The sequence below is a fragment of the Capricornis sumatraensis genome, chromosome 1 (assembly GCF_032405125.1).
Source record: "Capricornis sumatraensis isolate serow.1 chromosome 1, serow.2, whole genome shotgun sequence".
Lineage (NCBI taxonomy): Eukaryota > Metazoa > Chordata > Mammalia > Artiodactyla > Bovidae > Capricornis > Capricornis sumatraensis.
In genome coordinates this window covers 148,818,814-148,840,437 of record NC_091069.1, presented here as the reverse complement: position 1 = coordinate 148,840,437, position 21,624 = coordinate 148,818,814, and the positions used below count along the sequence as shown (strand labels likewise).

The window sequence follows — 21,624 nt, the reverse complement described above, 5'->3', positions numbered from 1 at the left end:
ATTGCCTTTCTTTGGGATTGGAATGAAAGCTGACCTTTTCCAGTCCCATGGCCACTGCTGAGTTTTCCAAATTTGCTGGCATATTGAGTGAAGCACTTTGACAGCATCATCTTTTAGGACTTGAAATAGCTCAACTGGAATTCCATCACCTCCGCTAGCTTTGTTCATAGTCATGTTTCCTAAGGCCCACCTCACTTCACACTCCAGAATGTCTGGCTGTAGGTGAGTAATCATATCATCATGCTTATCTGGGTCATTAAGACCTTTTTTGAACAGTTTTTTCATGTATTCTTGCCACTTCTTAATATCTTCTGCTTCTGTTAGGTCCATACTGTTTCTGTGCTTTATTGTGCCCCTATTTGCATGAAATGTTCCCTTGGTATCTCTGATTTTCTTGAAGAGATCTCTAGTTTTTCCCATTGTCTTGTTTTCCTCTGTTTCTTTGCTTTGATCTCTGAGGAAGGCTTTCTTATCACACCTTGCTATTCTTTGGAACTCTGCATTCAGAGTTTTTTTCCTTTTCTCCCCTGCTTTTTGCTTGTCTTCTTTTCTCAGCTATTTGTAAGACCTCCTCAGAGAACCATTTTGCCTTTTTGTATTTCTTTTTCTTGAGGATGGTTTTGATCACTGGCTCCTGTACAGTATTACAAATTTCTGTCCATGGTTCTTCAGGCACTCTGTCCATTCAGATATGACCTAAATCTAATCCCTTGAATCTATTTGTCACTTGCACTATATAATTGTAAGGGATTTGATTTAGGTCATACCTGAATGACCTAGTGGTTTTCCCTACTTTCTTCAATTTAAGTCTGAAATTTCTCCACTCTTTTCCAGTAGCATATTGGGCACCTACAGACCTGGGGGTTTCACCTTTCAGTGTTGTATTTTTTTGCCTTTTCATACTGTTCATGGGGGTCTCAAGGCAAAAATACTGGGGTGGTCTGCCATTCCCTTCTCCAGTGGACCACGTTTTGTCCGAACTCTCCACCATGACCTGGGTCTTGCATGGCCCTACACAGCATGGCTCACAGTTTCATTGAGTTAGACAAGGCTGTGGTCCATGTGATCAGTTTGGTTAGTTTTCTCTGATTGTGGTTTTCATTCTGTCTCCCCTCTGATAGATAAGGATGAGAGGCTTGTGGAAGCTTCCTGATGGGAGGTACTGGCTGTGGGAGAATCTGGGTCTTGCTCTGGTGGGTGGGGCCATCCTCAGTGACTCTTTAATCCAATTTTCAATGGGTGGGGCTGTGTTCCCTCCCTGTAGTTTGGCCTGAGGCCAACTAGGGTTGGGTAATGGCACTAATGGCAACCTCTTCCAAAAGGATTTCAGTTCAGTCACTTAGTCCTGTCCAACTCTTTGTGACCCTGTGGACTGCAGCACACCAGGCTTCCCTGTCCATCACCTTCTCCCGGAGCTTACTCAAACTCATGTCCATTGAGTGATGGACATGTCGGTGATGCCATCCAACCATCTCATCGTCTGTCATCCCCTTCAATCTTTCCCAGAATCAGGATCTTTTCCAATGAGTCACTGCTTCACATCAGGCGGCCAGAGTATTGGAGCTTCAGCATCAGTCCTTCCAGTGAATATTCAGGACTGATTTCTTTTAGGATTGACTGGTTGGATCTCCTTGCAGTCTAAGGGTCTCTCAAGAGTCTTCTCCAATACCACAGTTCAAAAGCATCAATTCTTTGGTGCTCAGCTTTCTTTATAGTCCAACTCTTACCTCCATACATGACTACTGGAAAAACCATAGCCTTGACTAGATGGGCCTTTGTTGATAAAGTAGTGTCTCTGTTTTTTAACTTGCTATTTAGGTTGGTCATAGCTTTTTTTCCAAGGAGCAAGCATCTTTTAATTTCATGGCTTCAGTCACCATCTGCAGTGATTTTGGAGCCCAAGAAAATAAAGTGTGTCACTGTTTGCATTGTTTCTCCATCTATTTGCCATGAAGTGATGGGACCAGATGCCATGATCTTAGTTTTCTGAATGTTGAACCTCAAGCCAACTTTTTCACTTTCCTCTTTCACTTTCATCAAGAGAGTCTTTAGTTCTGCTTTGCTTTCTGCCTTAAGGGTGGTGTTGTCTGCATATCTGAGGTTATTGATATTTCTCCTGGCAATCTTGAGTCTAGCTTGTGCTTCATCCAGCCTGGCATTTCGCATGATGTACTCTGCATTTAAGTTAAATAAGCCGAGTGACAATATACAGCCTTGACATACTCCTTTCCCTATTTGGAACCAGTCTGTTGTTCCATGTCCTATTCCAACTGTTGGTTCTTCTTTGTATTCTTGCCACCTCTTCTTAATATCATTTGCTTCTGTTAGGTCCATACCATTTCTGTCCTTTATCGAGCGAAATGTTCCCTTGGTATCTCTAATTTTCTTGAAGAGATCTCTAGTCTTTCCCATTCTGTTGGTTTCCTCTATTTCTTTGTGCTGATCACTGAGGAAGGTTTCTTGTCTCCTCTCGCTATTCTTTTCTGCCGCAACAAATTTGCGCCTCGCTGCTGTCAGTGCCTCTGTCCTCGTGCAGGTCACTGTTGACCCATGTGTCCACAGAAGACCCTCAAACTGTCAAAGGCAGGTCTGGCTCAGTGTCTTGTGGCTTCACTGCTCCTTTCCCTGGGGCCTGGTATGCACAGGGTTTTGTTGTGCCCTCCAAGAGTCTGTTTCCCCAGTTCTGTAGAAGTTCTGTAATCAAATCCTGATGACCTTGAAAGTCAGATTCCCTGCGAATTCTCAGTCTCTTTGCTGGATCCCACGTTGGGAAATCTTCTGTGGAGCCTAGAACTTTCTCAACAGTGTGAGAACTTTGGTATAATTTTTCTCCAGTTTGTGGATTGCCCACCTGGCGGCTCTGTGGTGGGGCTAGTGGCAGCCTCATCCAAGAGGACTTAGGCCCTACGTCTTGGCTCCCAGGTCTGCTGCAGCCAGAACCCCTGTTCCTGCAGAGGCCACTGTTGACCCATGCCTCTGCAGGAGACCCTCAAACACTCAAAGGCGGGTCTGGTTCAGTCTCTTACGGGGTCATTGCTCCTTTCACTGGGTCCTGGTGCACACAAGGTTTTATTTGGAGACGCTGCCCTCCAAGCGTCTCTGGCAGGTATGAAGTTTGATTTTAAACGTGATTACGCCTCTCCTGCTGTCTTATTGCAGCTTCTCCTTTGCCCTTGCACCTGGGATATCTTTTTCTAGTGGGTTCCAGCATTCTCCTGTTGATGCTTGTTCAGCAGCTAGTAGTGAGTTTGGTGCTCTCACGGCAGAAGATGAGCGCACGCCCTTCTGCTCCGCCATCTTATTTCTTCTGTTATGTGATAGGGGACTTGAATAAATACAACAGTCAAGGTATCTTTCTTCATTGTTTTGTGCTCTTGGTCAGCAGTTAGCAAAGTATGGCCCATGGGCCAAAAATTGAGCCTGCTGCCTGCTTTTGTATATAAAGTGTATGGGAACACAGCCACGACCATTCCTGGGCGCTGTCTGTGGCCGCATTCATATTATACTGGCAGAGTCAACTAGTTGCCACAGGGACCATGTGGCCCACAAACCACAGATATTTACTTTCTGACCCTTCACAGAAAGAGTTTGTCAGCCCTGTGCTTGGCCGATTATTTTTAAGCCAAGACTAAGCCATCCATGGTCTCTGAGGCCAGGGCTGCGTGACTCAGACTGACATCTGGCTACTTGCCCTGCCTGAGAAGGTCGGGCTCCATGGTGGTCCTGGAGGGTGTGGGACTTGAAGGTGGAGCCGTGCCCACTCTTCACACCCATCTGGATCACAGCTCACAGTGAGAAGCCCTGGGTCTCCTGAAAGGAGAAAGATAGCATTGTGTCTTGCAGAAATCCTCAAGTTGTAAGTCTGTTGAGTCTTTAATCCATGGAACTAACTCTTCAAGTGGTGTCTTGTGTAAATGCCCAGTATGTGAAACTGAAGGGCTCAGTCGCCCTGGGAGGGGGTGGGCTTGGGGGCTACCGTGAGAGGCCTGGAGCCCTCCTCACCCCTCTCCTTCCTACGCAGGTGGCAGCCTGAACGGTCCTTCTGCCAAACCTGGGGTCTTGGGGTGAAGAATCCCTGTAATGGAAACACATCTCTGTGGCTTGGGGATCTGACAAAGCTGGGTTTGAATCCAGCTGCTGGCACTTGTGAGCTGCATGGCCTTGGGCAGGATCTTGGTCTCTGTGTCAGTTTTTTTATTAAACTGGAGATCATTATGTTTATCTTATAGGTGGTAAATATTTAAAAATACTACTTTGATGCTTCTTTTACAGTGAAATTATTTGAAAGCAATGGCTATATGTCAATATATTGCTGCCTATCAAATTAGCACAGTCTCAGTGACTTGAAAGAACACCACAAACTTTATTTTAATCTTGCAGTTCTGTGGTTCACAGGTCCCTGAGGGGTTTCACTGGCTGAAATCAAGGTGTCAGCAGGACTGTGTTCTGGAGGCTCTAGGGAAGAATTCTGTCCTTGCCTTCTCCAGCCTCTGGAGGTAGTTCATAGTCCTCGGCTCATGGCCCCTTCCACGCGACATGGAGCTTGGTCTTTCTTATGCTGCCCTCTCTCTGGTCCTCTCTTCCAATACCCTCTTCACTTGTGATTAGGTTGGGCCTGCCTGGATAATTCAGAATAATCCCCCCTGGTCAGCAGCCTTAATTAACTGTGGCCATGTAACCTAAATCTTCACAGATGCCAGAGGTTAGGGTGTGGATATTCCTGGAGACCCTGCCACCATGCCCTGTCTTTATCTCCTCTTCTCTCCCACTCTTGGGAACCGTTTCCAGCAGGCTCTCTCGGCCGTTGTTCCCCTGGAACTACTCCGAAGGCTGCCTCCACACCATCAGCCACTGCAGTCAGCTCTGGCCCCACCGTAGTCTGCGTGGCATCGGCATTTGGCTCAGTGGGTCACCGCCACCTGCTCCACTGGCTTCCAGGACGTGATTGTCCCTTGGTTCCCTCTCCACCTTACTGTCTTTTTCGTCCTCCTTTGCTGTTACGTCCTCAGTCTTCCTGCTTCTGTAAGCTGGGGTGCAGGGCTTGTTTCCTGGACTCCTTTGATCAGTGAGCGATTCCCTCCCAAGGTTTCAAATACCTTCCACACTGATGTGTTTTTAATGCTGTGTTAGCTCTCCAGCCCACATCTAAACTTTAGACTTACAATTCAGCTACCTACCTAATGCCTCCCCCTGGAAAGATAAAGCAGTTTCACCCAAACCAGAGTCTCATCCCTGCACATGTGTCCCCATTCTGCTTGTTTGGGGAAAAATCCTTGGACACAGATTTATACAAAAGCCTCCTATCTAGTGTTCCTTTTGCAGACTTTTTTGACACAACAGCCATGGTGATCCTTTTGGGATCCTGTGAACCCTTTGCCCAGACCTCCAGTGACTTCGTTAAACCCAGAAAAAAAGCCGAAGTCCTTGAACTGGTCCAGAGGGCCCTGTAATCCAACCCCTCTGCTGCCTGCGCACCTCACCTTCCATCATCCCCAGCTTCACTCACGGCCTTCCTGCCACACCGGCACCCCTCAACCTCTGCCAGGCACATGCCAGCTGCAGGACCTTTGCACCTGCTCTTCCCTCCCCCAGGAAGCCTTTCTCCCCAGGACGCTGCATGGCTGTGCTGTGCTTAGTCACTCAGTCGTGTCCGACTCTTTGCCTGCCAGGCTCCTCTGTCCATGGGGATTCTTCAGGTGAGATTTCTGGAGTGGGTTGCCATGCCCACCTCCAGGGGATCTTCCTGACCCAGGGATTGAACCCAGGTCTCTCGCATTGCAGGCGGATTCTTCTCCATCTGGCTTGCTCACTTCCTGAAGTCTCTACTGAAGTGTCACCTTAGCAGAGTGGCTAAAATAGCACCTCTTACCGCGACACACCCACCCTGACTTACATCAGCATCATTCTCCTCACTGTGTCTTTGCATTCACCACCACTCAACATTGTTTATTTGCAGCTTTCTTTTATCCCTCTTGCCCCCACTCGAATATCTTCATTGCTGGTGTCTCTTCTCCCTTCTCAAATGCTTGTCGGTTTCTCTGGAACATGTTCCATCAGGGCAGGGCTTTCTTTGGTTCAGTGCTCTCTGCCTGGCACCTAGCCTGGTGTCTGGCCTGGGCAGGGTGAGTGGGGAAGGGTTGGTCAGGTGTTTGTGGGATGAATAAATAAACAGATGGATGAGCTATAGATGTGAGGGCCTCCGTCACAGGGCAGGCACTCAGACTCACAAGTGAGAGCTGCAGTTATGAGCGATGCATTGATTCACTGGAAAGACTGGTTTCCCTGTCAGGTTGGTGTGATTCAGGGCAAGATCGCTCCTATGAACACATCATAATTGTATACTGTTTACTGCTTTAAGGCAAATCTTAGCATTAAAATAAAAAAATCTCTCTCGTGATGTTTCCTGAGCTCGTCCTCCAGGGCCCCTGGTTGTAGCCAGGGAGCCAGGCTACCTCCTGGGTTTGCAGAGAGGAGACACGTGACTCCGAGGACCCTCCACCCCCACCCCCCTCTCTTCTCCTTTCTGCTGTACAGAATGTTCTGTCTGGGTGGGATCAGGCGGGAGGTGGTGACTCCAGGGCAGGAGTGATTTGGGGAGATACTTTTCTTGAAATCGGACAGGGTGGGGAGGCTCGCCTGCCTGAGGAGGTGAGTGGGCTGTAGTTGTGTCTAGTGCTCATTCTCAGATGCAGGGCCGCAGGGTTTTCGTCCCTTCTTCCGAACATCCGTTGAGCCCGTATGTGCCAGATGCTTAGGTGTGTTAGGCCCTGGGATACAGGACGAATGTGGGCCCTGCTTGGGAGACTGCACAGACTGTAATGGGATGGCGGGTAAAATAAAAGTTATAATACAGCCACGTGCCCAGCATTGCTCCAAGAGCTTTGGCTATGTTGTCTCCTTTAATACTCCAGTAATCCTGTGAGATGTGGGCAATTGCTTCCCTTTTACACATAAAGGAACTGAGGCCTCGGGGGGTTAAGTAACATGCTGGGATCCCCAGCCAGTGAGCTCCAGAGCTGTCCCTCCTCACCACCCCCTTTGAAAGATGTGGAGGGCGGGTACAGGCTCTCGCCTTGATCCCGGGCTAGTTTCAGAGGTGTCTGTTCTCAGCTTACAAACAAAGAAAGTGGCTTCAGGCACTGGAAGCCTCTCCAGGATTGGGTTCATGGTAACAGACTCACGGACACAGCAGAGCTTGACCAGTGGACCCCACAGAGCCCAGCACGCAGACCACTGCCTGGTCACCTCTCAGAGGTTTCTAGAACGCAGAACTGAAACTCACAGCCTCTACAGAGGACCAAGAAGACACCCTCCCCACTAACTGCTTCCCCCTTGTCCTCATCTAGCCTGGAGACTTGCTGTACTTCCCCAGAGGGACCATCCATCAGGCGGACACTCCCGAGGGGCTGGCCCACTCCACGCATTTGACCATCAGCACCTACCAGAGGAGGTAAGCACTTGCCCCTGACCTCGCGTAGCCGACAGCTCCGCTCCGTGCTGTGGTGCCTGCGGCCAGGATCAGGAAGCGTGAGAAAGGTGGTCGCATCGCTTCTGCTTCTCCAGGCCCAGGGCTTCCTCTATCCCTGCTGACTTCCTAGTCCTGCTGTGTCCCACCTGTGCCATTGACCCTCTCGTCTGGGCCTCCTCCTGAACTGTCATGACCCCGCCTCATACAGAACGCCGGGAGTTGCCCACATCCAGGCTCCCGGGATCGGGAAGACGGGCACCGCTGTGGGTGTGGCGGTGTGTCTGTGACGCCAGGCTGCACTTCTAGTCTCTTCCCACCCCCACCCGCCCACTCACTCCATTAGAAAAGTTTTTTTATTGTGGCAAAATATTCGTAGACCATTTAAACCATTTTTAAGCATGCAGTTCAATGACGCTAATTGCATTCACACTGTTGTGCAGCCATCCCCACTATCTGTTTCCGAAACATTGTCATCACTCTGAACAGAAACTCTGCATCACGGAAACCTCTGGGTCTCTTTTAAGGTTTCCAGTTTTTACAGTTCATTAAAGTTGGAAAGGACGTCTGGAACAGTGAGTCCTAGAAGCACATGTGCTGAAAACAGTTCCAATTAAAACCACGTTCCAGTTCAGCGAGCGCCTTGTCACATGACAGGACCCCGGCAGCGGCCCTGCCCGTGGTTTCCCGATAGCAGTGGCCTGGCTAGTCCAGGTCCCATTAAAAGCGCCCATCACTGGTTTATTCATCATGAGCCCTGGGCCTTGTGGTGGTTGCTGGGATGGTAGGCACTGGACTGAAGGGGCTTTGGGAGGACTTATACTCTGGTCATGGTGGAAGGAGGGGAGACAGGTGTGTAGTTCCCAAACAGTGTCATGTCCCATTGCAGCTTTGCGGATGAGTCCCTGGGAGCACAGAGGGGTGTGGTTAGCTAAGCTGGGGCATCACGGAAGCTTTAGCAATGATTTGACACCCAAACTGAGGGAGCCCAGGGGATGAGTAAGTGGAGGTGGGCCCGGAGGTCAGAGTGGGACAGGACATTCCAGGCCTGAGAAACAGTGGGTCCTCCTAGCCTCAGAGCTGTATCTTGCACAACAAGAAAGCAAGCATTCCTCTGCCTCCTCTTCTGGCTTTGCAGTGAGAAGTGAACCACTGTGTTTAAGGGACAGGAGGGACTAAGCGGGAGTCTGGCCTGAAGGCAGAGCTTGTTTTAGGTTTCTCTTGTATAAAATGCCTTCTCACCATGGTTGGGTTCCTTGCAGAGTGAGGTTTCCAAGGGCGACTGAGGGAGCGGGCAGTGGGAACTGGGCCGTGGGGAGGCTGCGCCAGAAGCCCGTTCTGGACCGAAGCAGCTCTGGGTCTTGGCAGCCACGTCGCTGAGCCCCGTGAGCGTCCGTCCTCTGGTTTCCCGTCGCTGCTGTCGCTCTTCCCTAGTTCTTCCTCTTTTTTGTTTATCTTGCAGCCATCAGCTGGTTTTCTGGCTCCCTTGGTTTTCACTCCATTTTCCTTCCTCGGTTCCTGATTTACTCACAACATTGACATGTCATGAGGCATCATCAGTTACTTCTCTGATTTCCCTCCACCTCCTTGACCCCGTAAGCTTTTGCTACCACCAGGTGACTATTTCCCAGTGCCAGGGGTGAAGAACTGGTAACTTTCCCTGGTCCCACCCACTGTTCCTGTGGTCGGCAGGGCTGGAAGAGCTGCCTGAGTTAGAGAGGATGCCTGCCGGCTGAGGATGGGCACTGTGATGCCGACTTGTGTCTGCCGGCGAGGGGGGCGCTGCTAGAACAGGACAGGTGTGATGCGAAGGCCGTTGCTCCCCGGAGGTGTCCTGTGCTTTGGTCTTGGCACTTCTTAAGGCACTATGGCAGGGCGAAGATTTGGCCTTTCCCTAAGCCTTCTCAAGGATGGCATTTAGGGCCTGCTCTTTCAGACAGTGGCATGTCGATCTGACCGATTTATGAAGGTGAACCCCTCCAGAGGTGTTGTTTCTACACTGCAGCCCAAGATCCAGTCTCCTAGAAGAGCACGGAGCTCAGTGTCATAACTGCACTTTACCTCCGTGAGCTACTGCTATGTGACTTATACCTGGGACCCCTCAAAGGATGATAACATTTCACGCTGCGGTGGGGTCTACGTGTGTCCCCCAGGTCTATGTTCAGTCAAAGGTGTGAGGCTGGGTGTAGCATTTTGTTGGAAACCCGTGAGGCCACCAGGTGGGAGTGGATGCCTGGGGGGAAGTGTCTCACGTGGCTCTTGTCCTCCTCTGCCACTTCAGGAGGTAAGCATAAAAATGTTAATTTTGCTTACAGAGTGAGAGGCCAAAGTCATACTGGGAATTCCCATTTTGCATGTAGCCAGCAATTTGAAATCTGCTGGTGACACAGAGGGAAATTTTGAGCAGCTCAGAAGTGTTTATAGAGAGAGCATCCCCACAGCGTGTGCATCTTACACTGCCACACATTTAGGAGCGAGTGATTCTGAACGCCCCGGAGAAAAAGCAGAGGTAGCTGAACATTGACGCTTGTCCTGAAATGGTATTTTTGGCATCTGGCTTCTCTCTTCTACCCCAGTAAAACCATCATTGGAGTTTAACAAGTTGCAAAATAAATCATTTTGAAATTGTTGATGTTGGATATTTTACTGAGAACAGTGCCCCCTTTTCCTTTTTTAACAAAGGAAAATGTCATGTTGAACTGTTGAGATAATTGCACAGTCCAGGATCTTGCTGTTACCCTGCATATATTGCTTTTTGGATTTTTTGCACATACAAATTTTTTTAGGTCCTCTAATGATTGAGAGTTACTTTTCTGCAAAACTGTCAAGGCAGTTATGTAGTTGAAAACATTAAAAAAAAAATTGTTCCTTTGAACTTCCTACCTTATGACAGTCTAATTAATTCTGGTATCTTTACATTTAAGATAAATCATGAATAAAGCCTAGCTTCCCACCTTTAACTTGGCATGTGAGTGTCTGAGGTGGGTAGAAAGGGAAGCCTGTGATTGATAATGCTCTTAAGTTTTTATGCTGAGTGCAGTCGGACACGACTGAGCAACTGAACTGAACTGATGTGAAATTATTGGAACTCTTTCAGGGCAGGGGGATTGGTGTGGTAGTTTGTAGCTTGAGGCTTTTATAATCAGTGTTTTTTCCACACGTCTTATGCTTTCATTGTTTTCTTTTTCTTTTTTTTTACTTGGCATGTGTTCCAGTTCATGGGGAGATTTCCTTTTGGACACTATTTCAGGGCTTGTGTTTGACACCGCCAAGGCAGACGTGGCACTCCGGGCTGGCATCCCCCGGCAGCTGCTCCTGGTAAGGAGTGAAGGCAGGTGGGGAGGGAGGGGCAGCCACGGCTCCCTGCTCAGGACCCCAGAACCCTTCTCCCTAAGGGTCCGTCTCATCATCAGTTACTCCTCTGACTTCCCTCCACCTCCTTGACCCCGTTAGCTTTTGCTACCACCAGGTGACTATTTCCCAATCCCAGGGGTGAAGAACTGGTAGCTTTCCCTGGTCCCACCCACCGCTCCTGTAGTTGGCAGGGCTGGAAGAGCTGCCTGATAGAGAGGATGCTTGGAATATTATCTCCTAACTGATGAGAAGGCTTCTCTCTACATGAGCCAAGCTTGTCTCCTCCTGGGCTAGGTGGTTTGCAAAGATGGAGTGCTGTACATTACTTGCAACCCAAAGGAACAGTGGTGGTATGCAGATGGCCCCCTTCCTGTATTTCAGGGTGGCAGCAGCGGGCCCTGGGAGCGCTGACTGAGTAGATATTTGAATAACTAACGTGGCTCAGGAACTATAGCCTCAGCACATGTGCGATCCCAAGTTAGGCTCTCCCACACTGGAGAGCCTGGCCTCAGTGTGTTCCCTGGCTTTCCTGTCCACCCTGATTTTACCCTGTTGGCAGGTTTTGAGATGGTGGATGCATTAGGGCTGAGTTGAGCAAAGGTTCCTGCATGGTCTGAAGTGGTTACTTCAGACAGTGATTTTTTTCTTCAAAAGGCAAGGCCAAGACTGCACCATATTGCCAGGGAGCCCTCTTTCCAGGCAAAATGCTAAAAATTGATCTTTTTTTTTGCAAACGGTAGGCAGCTACAGAGGAACAGTGGTTAAGAGGACATAAAAGGGTGCTGTCCTTAAGGGAGTGGCGTGGATCCGTGTTTGTCCTGGGTGGTGGTGCCCATTGCAGCACTCTGGAGACTGGGCCTGGGCAGGAGCGTGGCTGCAGTCTGGGCCAGGACTCACTTCTGTGTTTCCAGCAGGTGGAAAGCACAGCTGTTCCAACAAAATTAAGTGGCTTTCTGAGAATGCTTGCAGACCGGATGGAGGGCACCAAAGAACTGCATTCCCCAGACATGAAGGAGGATTTCGCTATGAACAGACTCCCACCTTACTATACGGGAGATAGAGCAGAGCTTGTGGTGCCAGGTAGAGCTTGCTGTTTTTTCCTAGGTGGTCAGGGGCTAATGTGGGATATTTTGATGTTTTTCTGGGTGTGCACTTCTTTGAGCTGATGGGAAGTATGAAGCATTTCAGGGTGAACATGAGCCTGTCCTTAGTGTGTTGAGGTTGGACAGGACACGCTGCTTGATGGGGAATGAGAACCCTGTAGTTTGGGGTGATGAGTATGTATTTATGGCCCCTCTGCAATTCATCATCTGCAGGAAGTTTCAAGAACTTTAACACTGAAATAATCTTTTGGAAATGAGCTCAGGGATGGGTAAAACGCTGCCATCAGCAGGTACACTACAAGAATTCGCAGGATCATCACAGACCTTCCCCAAGTCCCAGGTGACTGTGACAGGTTTAAGTTACACATGATGTGGACAGACTGCTGGGTGGATGGTGATAACCAATGTTCTGGGGCACAGATTATACCATGCTCCTGTAGTCTAACAGAGCTGGGTTTATTGACTTGTAACCGGAGATAGCACGCTGCTGGGGACTGCAGACATCTCAATAAAAGGAATGCAGGGAAGGATTTTTAGGATTTGGGTTTGAGTTAGGTAATTTCAAGAGGGTTCAGGAAGTCGGGCTTTGCTCTGTGTTGGATGCTGTTAAGAAATAGAAATTCTTGGATTGGGTCTCCCTCCTATAAATCCTAGTTATATGGTTGGTAGCAGGAGTATGGAGTGACTACTGCTAAAGCAGCAGCAGTCCCTCAGGCTAGCCAGGAGAGGGGCACGTGTGGTCAGTCCTGTGGTCTGGACAGTGTCCTTCCTTTTGCCTGTTGAAGCGGTCTCGATTTTCTCTGTCTCGCCTAGTCACAGCATGGCTGTGTTTAATGCTGGGGTCTTTTAGCATGGCCTGTGTTCAGCAGAACAGGGAGACACAGCTGGGCGTGCCAGGCTGGCTCTCAGGCTGCTTCTCTTGGTCAGGTAGAGGGAGAGTCTCATTGTCACTAACTTTTCAAAAAGCCGTATCCATCACGCGTGGGGGACCAGTGAGACACACAATCTACAGGGTCTCTTCTAACATTCATTCTATGTACATGTTTGTTGTAGTCTGGGGTGGGGAGGAGTTTAGAATATGTTTTTGATGCATCTACTCAAAACAGCAATTTTCCCAGCACATGGTTTAATCTTTAGCAGAGCAGTTCAGTTCTGAGTATCAGCTTATGTCCCAGTTTTCCTTGTCTTAGCCCTTACTGTCAATATTAAGTTCCCTCAACTCTGTCTCCAACCAGATCACCCTGTTAGGCTGGTCTATTTGTAGTGGCTGTTTTTTCACTAAGTTAAATCCAATCTAGGAAAGAGAGTTGTTTCTGGGCACTTTATTAGGTGGCTTTTTTTTATGACACAGCACTTGACCTACCTAGACTGAATAATTCGCCATGGTCATGAAACTGGTAATTGGAGGGATGGTGCACTTTGAGCTCAGGAAGTCCTTTCAGAGTCCACACGTGGAGCAAGCCAGGGATAGAAACTGGCGCGGTGAGAGCGTTCCGCGCAGAAGGCAGGGTGGCCCAGTCTGTTCTGTGATAGTGTGTGCTCCCCGGGTACTGGTGACAGCCTTCTAATGAACTTGGAAACTTCTGTTGTTATCTGGTTGACATCTGTCTTCAGTGTAAGAATGAGGTCCACTGGGATGTAAGCAGCATTTTTTAACATCACTGTGAATATCCGAGTTGGAGCAGATGCCCCGTGTTTGGATTCACCTGCACATTGTTAACTAATTTTCCCGAACAGTTGCTCCTGCAAACAGGGTTGAACCTGCTTTCTCTCTGGGTTTTCTAGGTGGAGAGCTTCCAGGGTTGGACAGCACAGTGAGACTGCAGTTTAGAGACCACGTGGTTCTCACTGTTGGACCCAATCAGGACCTATCCGTGAGTATCCAGAAGGGAAGAGGGTTCCACTCAAGGCATGTCCATCACAGGCCTCAGGTTATCAGGTTGACAGGTGGCCCTGCCCGCCTCCTCTGGGAATCTTCCTCCTCACAGTTCAGTCCCATCGCTCTAGATCAGATTATGCTCAGATCTCACTGCTCCGGTTCCAAAGTTTCCTGCCCGTTGGGCATTTAAGGGTTTGTCCTTAGCCCCACAGAACTCTGCTGCTTCCCCTGCTGCTAAGTCACTTCAGTCGTGCCCAACTCTGTGCAGCCCCATAGACAGCAGCCCACCAGGCTCCCCTGTCCGTCAGATTCTCCAGGCAAGAATACTAGAGTGGGTTGCCATTTCCTTCTCTAGTGCATGAAAGTGAAAAGGGAAGTCGCTCAGTCATGTCTGACTCAGCGACCCCATAGACTGCAGCCCACCAGGCTCCTCCATCCATGGGATTTTCCAGGCAAGAGTATTGCCTTCTCGCTTCTTCCCCTAAGGTCTCTGCCTCCTAATTACGGCTAGGTTGCCTTTGCCAAATTATCAGTATAGGTTTCTGGACTTCCTCTGGTGTGGGACTTCTGCCTTTATGAAAGTGCCCTGCACAACCCTAAAGCCCTTGGGAATTCTCCCATGCCTGGTGGCTTCACCCTGGTCTTCCTGATCAGGAGGGGCCCGTGAATGACTGGTGAGGTTGGGAGTCAGGGGCACCTGGATGTCTCCATAACCAGACTGTTCTAGCCATCAGGGCCAAACTTGGTGAAAACTTTATAACATATATGGAAACCTTGAGATTATATACTGCCACAGCCTCATTTTTTTTTTTTAAAGCTAGTTATTCTGATAATCAATTAGTTGGAGGCATTTATTTTAGGTCAGTGTGTCTGATCCTCATCTAAGAGGTGACCAGGAATGACTCAAGGCGCTGGAAGACACAGTAAACTTCCCTGTGAAGGGCGGATACAGAGGGAGGGGAAGCCTACTGTAAGTGGAAGGAAGGTTTTTATAGATCACATGGCTGGTATTTAGAATTAATATTTACTCTGTGGTGTTCATAAATTGAAAATTTATGTATACCTAGGAATATTAAATTTTTCTGATATACAAAGAGTGCAGGTATGGTTAAATGAAGAAACTTGAATGTTTCATTGGTAAGTTGAAATAGAAATGGTTTTTTCATTAAAGTTTCTGAAGGGGCTGTTACCTTTTTAAAAAATGACTTACAAGTGCTTATTTGCTACATACAGATAGTAATCTATGAGAACTATAAGAAAAATACAGTCATTATACCTTGTATTTATGTATCTACATGTTTATATCTCAACTTTTTGCCAGGAAGATTCTTTAGTAGTCAATAAATTTCACTTAAGCACTGAGGCATTGAGATTTTTCTTGGTATTGCCCTATACTACTGGAAAAGCCTCCTAGCATCCCAGTGGTCAGTATTTTGTTGTTGACAGCTTTTTTTATTTTTTGAAGGATGGAACTCAAGGGAGGATGGTTTACGTCTATCATTCCTTACAGAATAGGAGAGACACACACATGATGGGAAATGAAGCAAAGGTTTGTTCCAACCCAGAATGCATGTCTTTGCTGTGGTTTGGTGCTTGGTGGGAGGACTCTATTACCTTTGATGTATGGGTAATGGGCTTTTCTGTGACTACATTGTGGGCTTAACATTTCACAAATTGACAGCCCTTCACAGGGAGAGTTAAGTCTGTAATATGTAAACACCTGTACCCACTTTAAAAGACAATAGCATGGGACCTGTGGCCTGGTAGGGGAGGTGTAAAGTAACAAATATGAAGCATTTCAAATGACTGTTTCTTTTAAGACTTTTTATTCTAATATATTTTGATTTGGCAAGTAGGGGCTGTTTCTCTGCAATTGAAAAAAAAAATTTGGGCCACACCCTATGGCCTGTAGGATCAGACAGTGCCCCCTGCATTGGAAGGTGGAGTCTTAACCACTGGGCTGCCAGGGAAGCCCCAAATGACTAATAGGCCTTTCATGAAGTCAGTTTTCACAAGGGAATCAATCATTGACTTTTATAAGTTATCTAATTATAGTAGTAGTTTTTGTAAATAGCTTTTGTAGTTTTTGTAAATAGCTTACCTGTAACAAGTCTCATTCTTATGAAGGATCTTATGAAGGATGCATTGAGAATTATGGAAAATGGCACTTAAATGACTGGTTTCTCTTTTTTCAGTCTCATGGACTTCGCTTTCCTCTATCATATATGGATGCACTAAAGCAAATTTGGAACAGTTCAGCTATTTCTGTTAAGGACCTGAAGCTGACTACAGATGAGGAGAAGCAAAACCTGGTGTTATCCCTCTGGACAGAATGTTTAATCCAAGTAGTCTAGTGCCGTTGCTGCTTTACTAGTAGCATACGTATGTAAAATGCAGAGCTTTGTGTGCTGGGGACTCCTGTTGCTTTGAGCCACGGACACGATGACTGTAACTTTGCTTACCTGTGTATTTAATAAAACGAGATCTACCTCTTACAGGTGATCAGTTGGCCATTATGTACGAACAAACAGATGTACATAGAGGAACAGCAAATTACTCAATGTCCCAGAAAGTGACAAAAGCCATATTTTGACAAGTTTATTTAAGCCAGTGTGGTAGAAAAGGCACAGCTCCAATAAATGTAAATTTAACTGTCATTACCTGGTGTTCTTTGGAAGAAATAACTTCTTTAAAGAGCCTCACTGGCTCTAAAAAAAATTTTAAACAACAATTAACATGAAGAAAATTTTTTAACTTGGTTTTTTACAGTGAAAATATATATACCATACCTTTGTGTATACACCCCCCCCCCCCGCCATTAAAATAAAGTTACCCTAAAACAAATTTCATTAAATAACACTGCCGCATTTAATAAGAGGCACTCACATCTATGGGCAAGGTTGTTTTACAGGTGGTGTTTGAAAGATTACAAAAGAGCCTGAGATTGAAGAAAGAAAAAAATCCCCAAAAATATTTACATGGAAAGACCAAGTCTCTATAAAAAATAGTCAATATAGTGGGTCTTGGAGTTTAAACAGTTCACTGTTACTTTACATTCTAAAGTGCATATAGATTGATATTTTTAAAAATATCACTGGAAAATTTAATCTTTCTATAGAAAAATAGAGCAGATATTTTTCAGCTTTACTGGCAAAAGTTGGGGATGAAGAGAACAGTTATTTTAGTGTAAGTTTAAAAGCAACTTAGGAGGGAAAAATGCTTGAGAATTCTTTAGTGATGGTGGTGATGCTTAGTTGAGACTAAGTCCAAGACAATATCCTACCTGATTTTGCTTGAATGAAAGCTACTTAAAATGGAAGTGAAAAACTGAGTTTCTTGTCACAGTTTGTAAAGGAAAATGGTATAGTCAAGGGTGAAATACTACTTGGTTTTAACTTAAAATTTCCCTTTACCTTAGGCAAAGGAAAATTTATTATACGTAGGTGACAGAGTCCTTCCTTATAAACACCTGAGGGTAGATCAGGTGAGGTCAGCACCAGGATAGGAGTGACCCCTGGTTAGTGTTGTAATCCAAGAGAGAAAGGACAGCCACAGGCTGTGCATTTTTAGTTTAAAGGATCAGGCAAAGAATAGCAACAGAAAACACTCCTGTATTTGCTGAGGTCCCTCCCTGGCATGAGTTACAAGTGTGAATACTTATGGTATTTCATATAAAAGTTTCAAGAGAGAACTTTTAATGCATATCTAATACAGTAGCTTAGCAGGTTTATTAAATATGTTTTCAGATATTATGAAAAATATTCATCTTCTCAAAAGTATGACTTGACCTGTAGGACTTCACTTTCCTGTGCCTGGCACTCAACCACACACTTAGTTGTTAATAGCTAATAGAGGGTGATAGCATCAGCAGTTTCCTGTAACTATCAGGAATAGGATTTGTGTTTGGTAGAAAGGAGAGAAAACAGACGTCAAAAAACCTGCTCACCGAAGCTGGAGATCAAGCGAGAGTAGAACCTTCCACAGAGATCATAACGCATTCTTCACAGGAACTCTGACTAACTGGCAAGCGTTATTTTGAGCTCTTCCATGGTGAAGAGCAGCCGTCTTCACGGTTGGGGGAGAAGCCCATTCCCCTCAGAGGTCCCAGAGCCTAGGGTGGGCAGGTCTTTTCCACAGGGCATGAGGGCCCTCCTCCCTCCGTGCTCTCCCAGGGCCACTGTGGACTCTCTCACAATATTTCAATGTCCCATTTCTGTGTTTCTTCTCCCTCCAGGGGCTGGTTTACAATTACGTGAGTTTTGTCATAATAATTTCCTCCTAAAATAGCAATTCCAAAAGGAAAGATTAATTTGTTCACACAGGTGCTTAACAATTTCACAACTGTCAGAAGACTTTTGTTCAGCCCACTTGATGGTGGGGTAGATTCATATGTCTTTATAAAAGCGATGGTCTGAAATGGGAAACTGAGGGTTAAACAGGTGTATCTGTTCACCTCAAACCAGACCTCACAGGAGTGACTGAAAAGCTAAGCAGTATAATACTATATAGATGTATAAATGATGTGCCCTAACAATGGGATTCTTAAGAACACAGTGCTCTGAGCGCACTCTAGCTCAGTGTCACACTGCATTTTTGTTTCTGCACTAAGACTGGCTGTGACTAAGCCAATCAAAGCAACAGCACTGAATAATATTGGCCCTGACCTTGTTGAATTCAAAAGTGAGTTTAAATGATATCTACTGTAAATTTTAAGAACCACACAATTCAGAACAGAAAGTCAGAGATGTTTCTTTAGGGACCAGATGACATGTTATGGTTGGTGATGCTTCAAATTTCAAAATGTTCTCAAAGATCACATAGCAGATGAAAATTTTACCACTGTACTGATAAGAACCTTCATAGGCTTGGTCCTTAGGCTTTTGACCCCCCTATAGCTAATTGTTTTGCTTGCTGTTTGTTAAAATGGCATATCAGCTTTTTCAAGTATAATTAAAAACATTTCCCTTATACATAAGGTCTTCTTTTACCCAGGAGGAGATGGAGGTTTGGAATTCAAAATGAATATCCAAGGGCACAACACACTAGCTTTCGTCATAGGCCTACCTTTAACATCAAGGACCAGTTGATCACTGAGGTAGGAGCTGATGGTTCCATTTCTGTTCAGTCTCCACTTCTGCCTGAACTGCCCATGTTCGGTCCAGAGGGCAACTTTAGCTCCAGGGGTGTCTCGACCACCGATGACATCGAGACATGTGTCACTGGCCTGAAGGGTCAAGAAATACATTGGCAGTACTACATTTGCTAAAATCAGTTGGATTGAGTCCTTTTTCTTTCATGTGAGTAAATCAGACAAGCCCATCTAAAAAGAAAACAAGATCTAAAACTAAATCTAAAATTATAATCTCAGTCAACTTTTTAAGTTGTTACGGCTGAGGGAAGGCAATAGTATGGATATAAACCTACTGAATTAGAGGTACTTTTTTTTTTTTTTTCCTGTGATCGCTTGAATCTCAAACTGCTGCGGTTGGAAGGAATCATAATTTTCCATGGTACAGATGAGTGTCAGGAAATCACATATCATTTTAGAAATCACATAAGTCTCAGTGTGGTGGTGGTTCAGTCACTAAGTCGTGTCCAACTCTTGCGATCCCACCTGTCTGTAGCCCACTAGGATCCTCTGTCCACGGGATTTCCCAGGCAAGAATACTGGAATGGGTTGCCATTTTCTTCTCCAGGGCATCTTCCTGACCCAGGAATTGAACCTGGGGTGGGAACATCCCCTGGAGAAGGGGTAGGCTACCCACTGCAGTCTTCTTGGGCCTTCCTTGTGGCTCAGCTGGTGAAGAATCTACCTCAATGCGGGAGACCTGGGTTTGATCCCTGGGTTGGGAAGATCCCCTGGAGAAGGGAAAGGCTACCCACTCCAGTATTCTGGCCTGGAAAATTCCATGGACCGTATATGTATAGTCCATGGGGTTGCAAAGAGTCGGACACGACTGAGAGACTTTCACTTTTGCATTGCAGGTGGACTGGACTGAGCCACCTAGGAAGCCTGAGGTATTTGCTTTTGAAAAGAACATCCAGATCTGACGACAGATGGTTAAATAAAGATTTGTTGAATTAGGATTAAATGTTGAGTTAGTGTTAGCTTAAATATATAAGGCCGAGCTTGTTTTTCTTATAAAAACACTGGGTGATGTGCTGGATACCCAGACAATAATTGTGTTTGAGTGCTTTTCATTTCTGTTGAAGCATGAGAAAAAGGTCGATAATCCACTGGTGATATAATAAAACTGGTGTCTTATTCCCCACACCATCAAACGTAATAGAAGGGATGCAGAAAAACAAAGAAACCTGACTTTATTTTCTAAACTTCCTCCAAAAGCAGCAGCATTCTTCTACCTTCATTATCTGTTTCAAAGATGTGCTTAGTTGCTCAGTCATGTCCAGCTCTTTTTAACCCCATGTACTGTAGCCTGCTAGGCTCCTCTGTCCAGGCAAGAATACTGGAGTGGGTTGCCATGCCCTCCTCCACGGGATTTTCCCAACCCAAGGATTGAACCTACATCTCCTGCATTGCAGGCAGATTCTCTCCCAGCTGAGCTACCAGGGAAGCCCGTTTTGAAGATGAGAAAGGCTCAATTCAATGTGGAATCACAAAGACAGCTAAATTGATCTGGGCCACAGAGTGTAAGAAACATCTCAGAAAAGCACACCATCCATTTGGGTGTGATGATTTTGTCACTAGTTTTAAAAAAACCATTTAGTATGTATTAGTCTTTTTACTTTAAAACAGAGAATTTTTGGCTATAGAAAGTCTAGTTTGTAAGTCCATTTCAAGCTTCAGTAATATATGTCAATGTCTTGATAATCGTGCAGCAGACTATTCGCAGGCAGTTTACTGCCTTAATTGTATCATGCCATTTGACTGGGGAAGATTCTGGTTTCTAAAAGACCGAAGAGCAACAAGCAAGCTATATGATGGGTGGGGCTGGTTACCTTGGATTTAAAGAGTCCTCGACAGTAGTGCCAGATCTGAGTATTCTTCCCGCTGTAGGGAGAGATGCACACAGAGGTTGCCCTGGTGTCGGCCACATTTCCTGTGACTGTCAAGTACCCGTCCTGGGCTCGGTTCCTTATTCTGATGTACACTGCGGGCTGTGGCAGGAGGGACAGAGCCAGTTAGAAAAATACCTTTTGAATCTGGAAATCAGCCCTTTCCAAGGAAAACTTTAAGGAAACATGTGAGAGGAAACAGAATTTAGCTTATTTATATCTGTTTCAAATTTTCCATTAAAAAACCCTTATACCATTGAGCACATACCTTCACTTGTACACTCTCTATTGTCCTTTCTGAACTACACTCTTGGGAAGGTGAAAGGTAATAGTTTCATTTATTCACGTTCCGCTATGACAAGGGGCGGATGCAGAATTAGGGACTTAATGAGGTTCATGCAGTAACTACTATGTCCTTGTGGGTCTGGGGAAGGCCGGGGAGTAAGAATAAGGGCAAGGTACTACCTCCATGGATGGAATAACAACTGAGCAGGCAAGGTACAATGATAAGACACGCTGGCTTGTGCTATGATTAAGTGCCAAATGACTTCTATGGGAAGTTGTGAAAAACCCAGATGGCTGAGGGCCCTCTAGTAATTTTTTTGTTTCTATTTATACTTTGTTGAAATTGACCTTGATATTTCAAGGAGAGAGACCTTGCATATAGGTGGTCACTGTGTAGCTACTCAAAAATTGGGTAACAAAAAATTTCATCTCTTGGGCCTGGAATATATAGGAAGTTTTCAAATAAGATACTAAGTCTAGGACCTGCAGCTAAGGATCACAGTTACTGTTTATTGAGACTT

At 46.1% G+C, this 21,624-nt stretch overlaps 2 protein-coding genes across 4 annotated transcripts in view; one reads left to right on the top strand and one right to left on the bottom strand.

Moving 5' to 3' along the window:
• RIOX2 (ribosomal oxygenase 2) overlaps positions 1-16,594 on the top strand; it is a 32,595-nt gene extending 16,001 nt beyond the window's left edge. The window contains exons 5-10 of one of the 3 annotated variants that reach the window (XM_068974041.1): positions 7,347-7,450; positions 10,681-10,783; positions 11,734-11,899; positions 13,708-13,796; positions 15,267-15,350; positions 15,997-16,594. In XM_068974041.1, coding sequence (XP_068830142.1) covers positions 7,347-7,450; positions 10,681-10,783; positions 11,734-11,899; positions 13,708-13,796; positions 15,267-15,350; positions 15,997-16,155 — 705 coding nt within the window. In that variant the 3' untranslated portion in view covers positions 16,156-16,594. Of the gene's footprint in view, positions 1-7,346; positions 7,451-10,680; positions 10,784-11,730; positions 11,900-13,707; positions 13,797-15,266; positions 15,351-15,996 lie in introns of all 3 variants that reach the window. The other 2 variants (XM_068974033.1, XM_068974050.1) reach the window with 2 other exon arrangements.
• Positions 16,595-17,891: 1,297 nt separating this feature from the next.
• Positions 17,892-21,624, bottom strand: part of CRYBG3 (crystallin beta-gamma domain containing 3) — a 124,785-nt gene continuing 121,052 nt past the window's right edge. The window contains exons 20-22 of the mRNA XM_068983619.1: positions 20,762-20,920; positions 18,866-19,025; positions 17,892-18,079 (exon numbers count right to left, since the gene is read on the bottom strand). Coding sequence (XP_068839720.1) covers positions 17,991-18,079; positions 18,866-19,025; positions 20,762-20,920 — 408 coding nt within the window. The 3' untranslated portion in view covers positions 17,892-17,990. The remainder of the gene's footprint in view (positions 18,080-18,865; positions 19,026-20,761; positions 20,921-21,624) is intronic.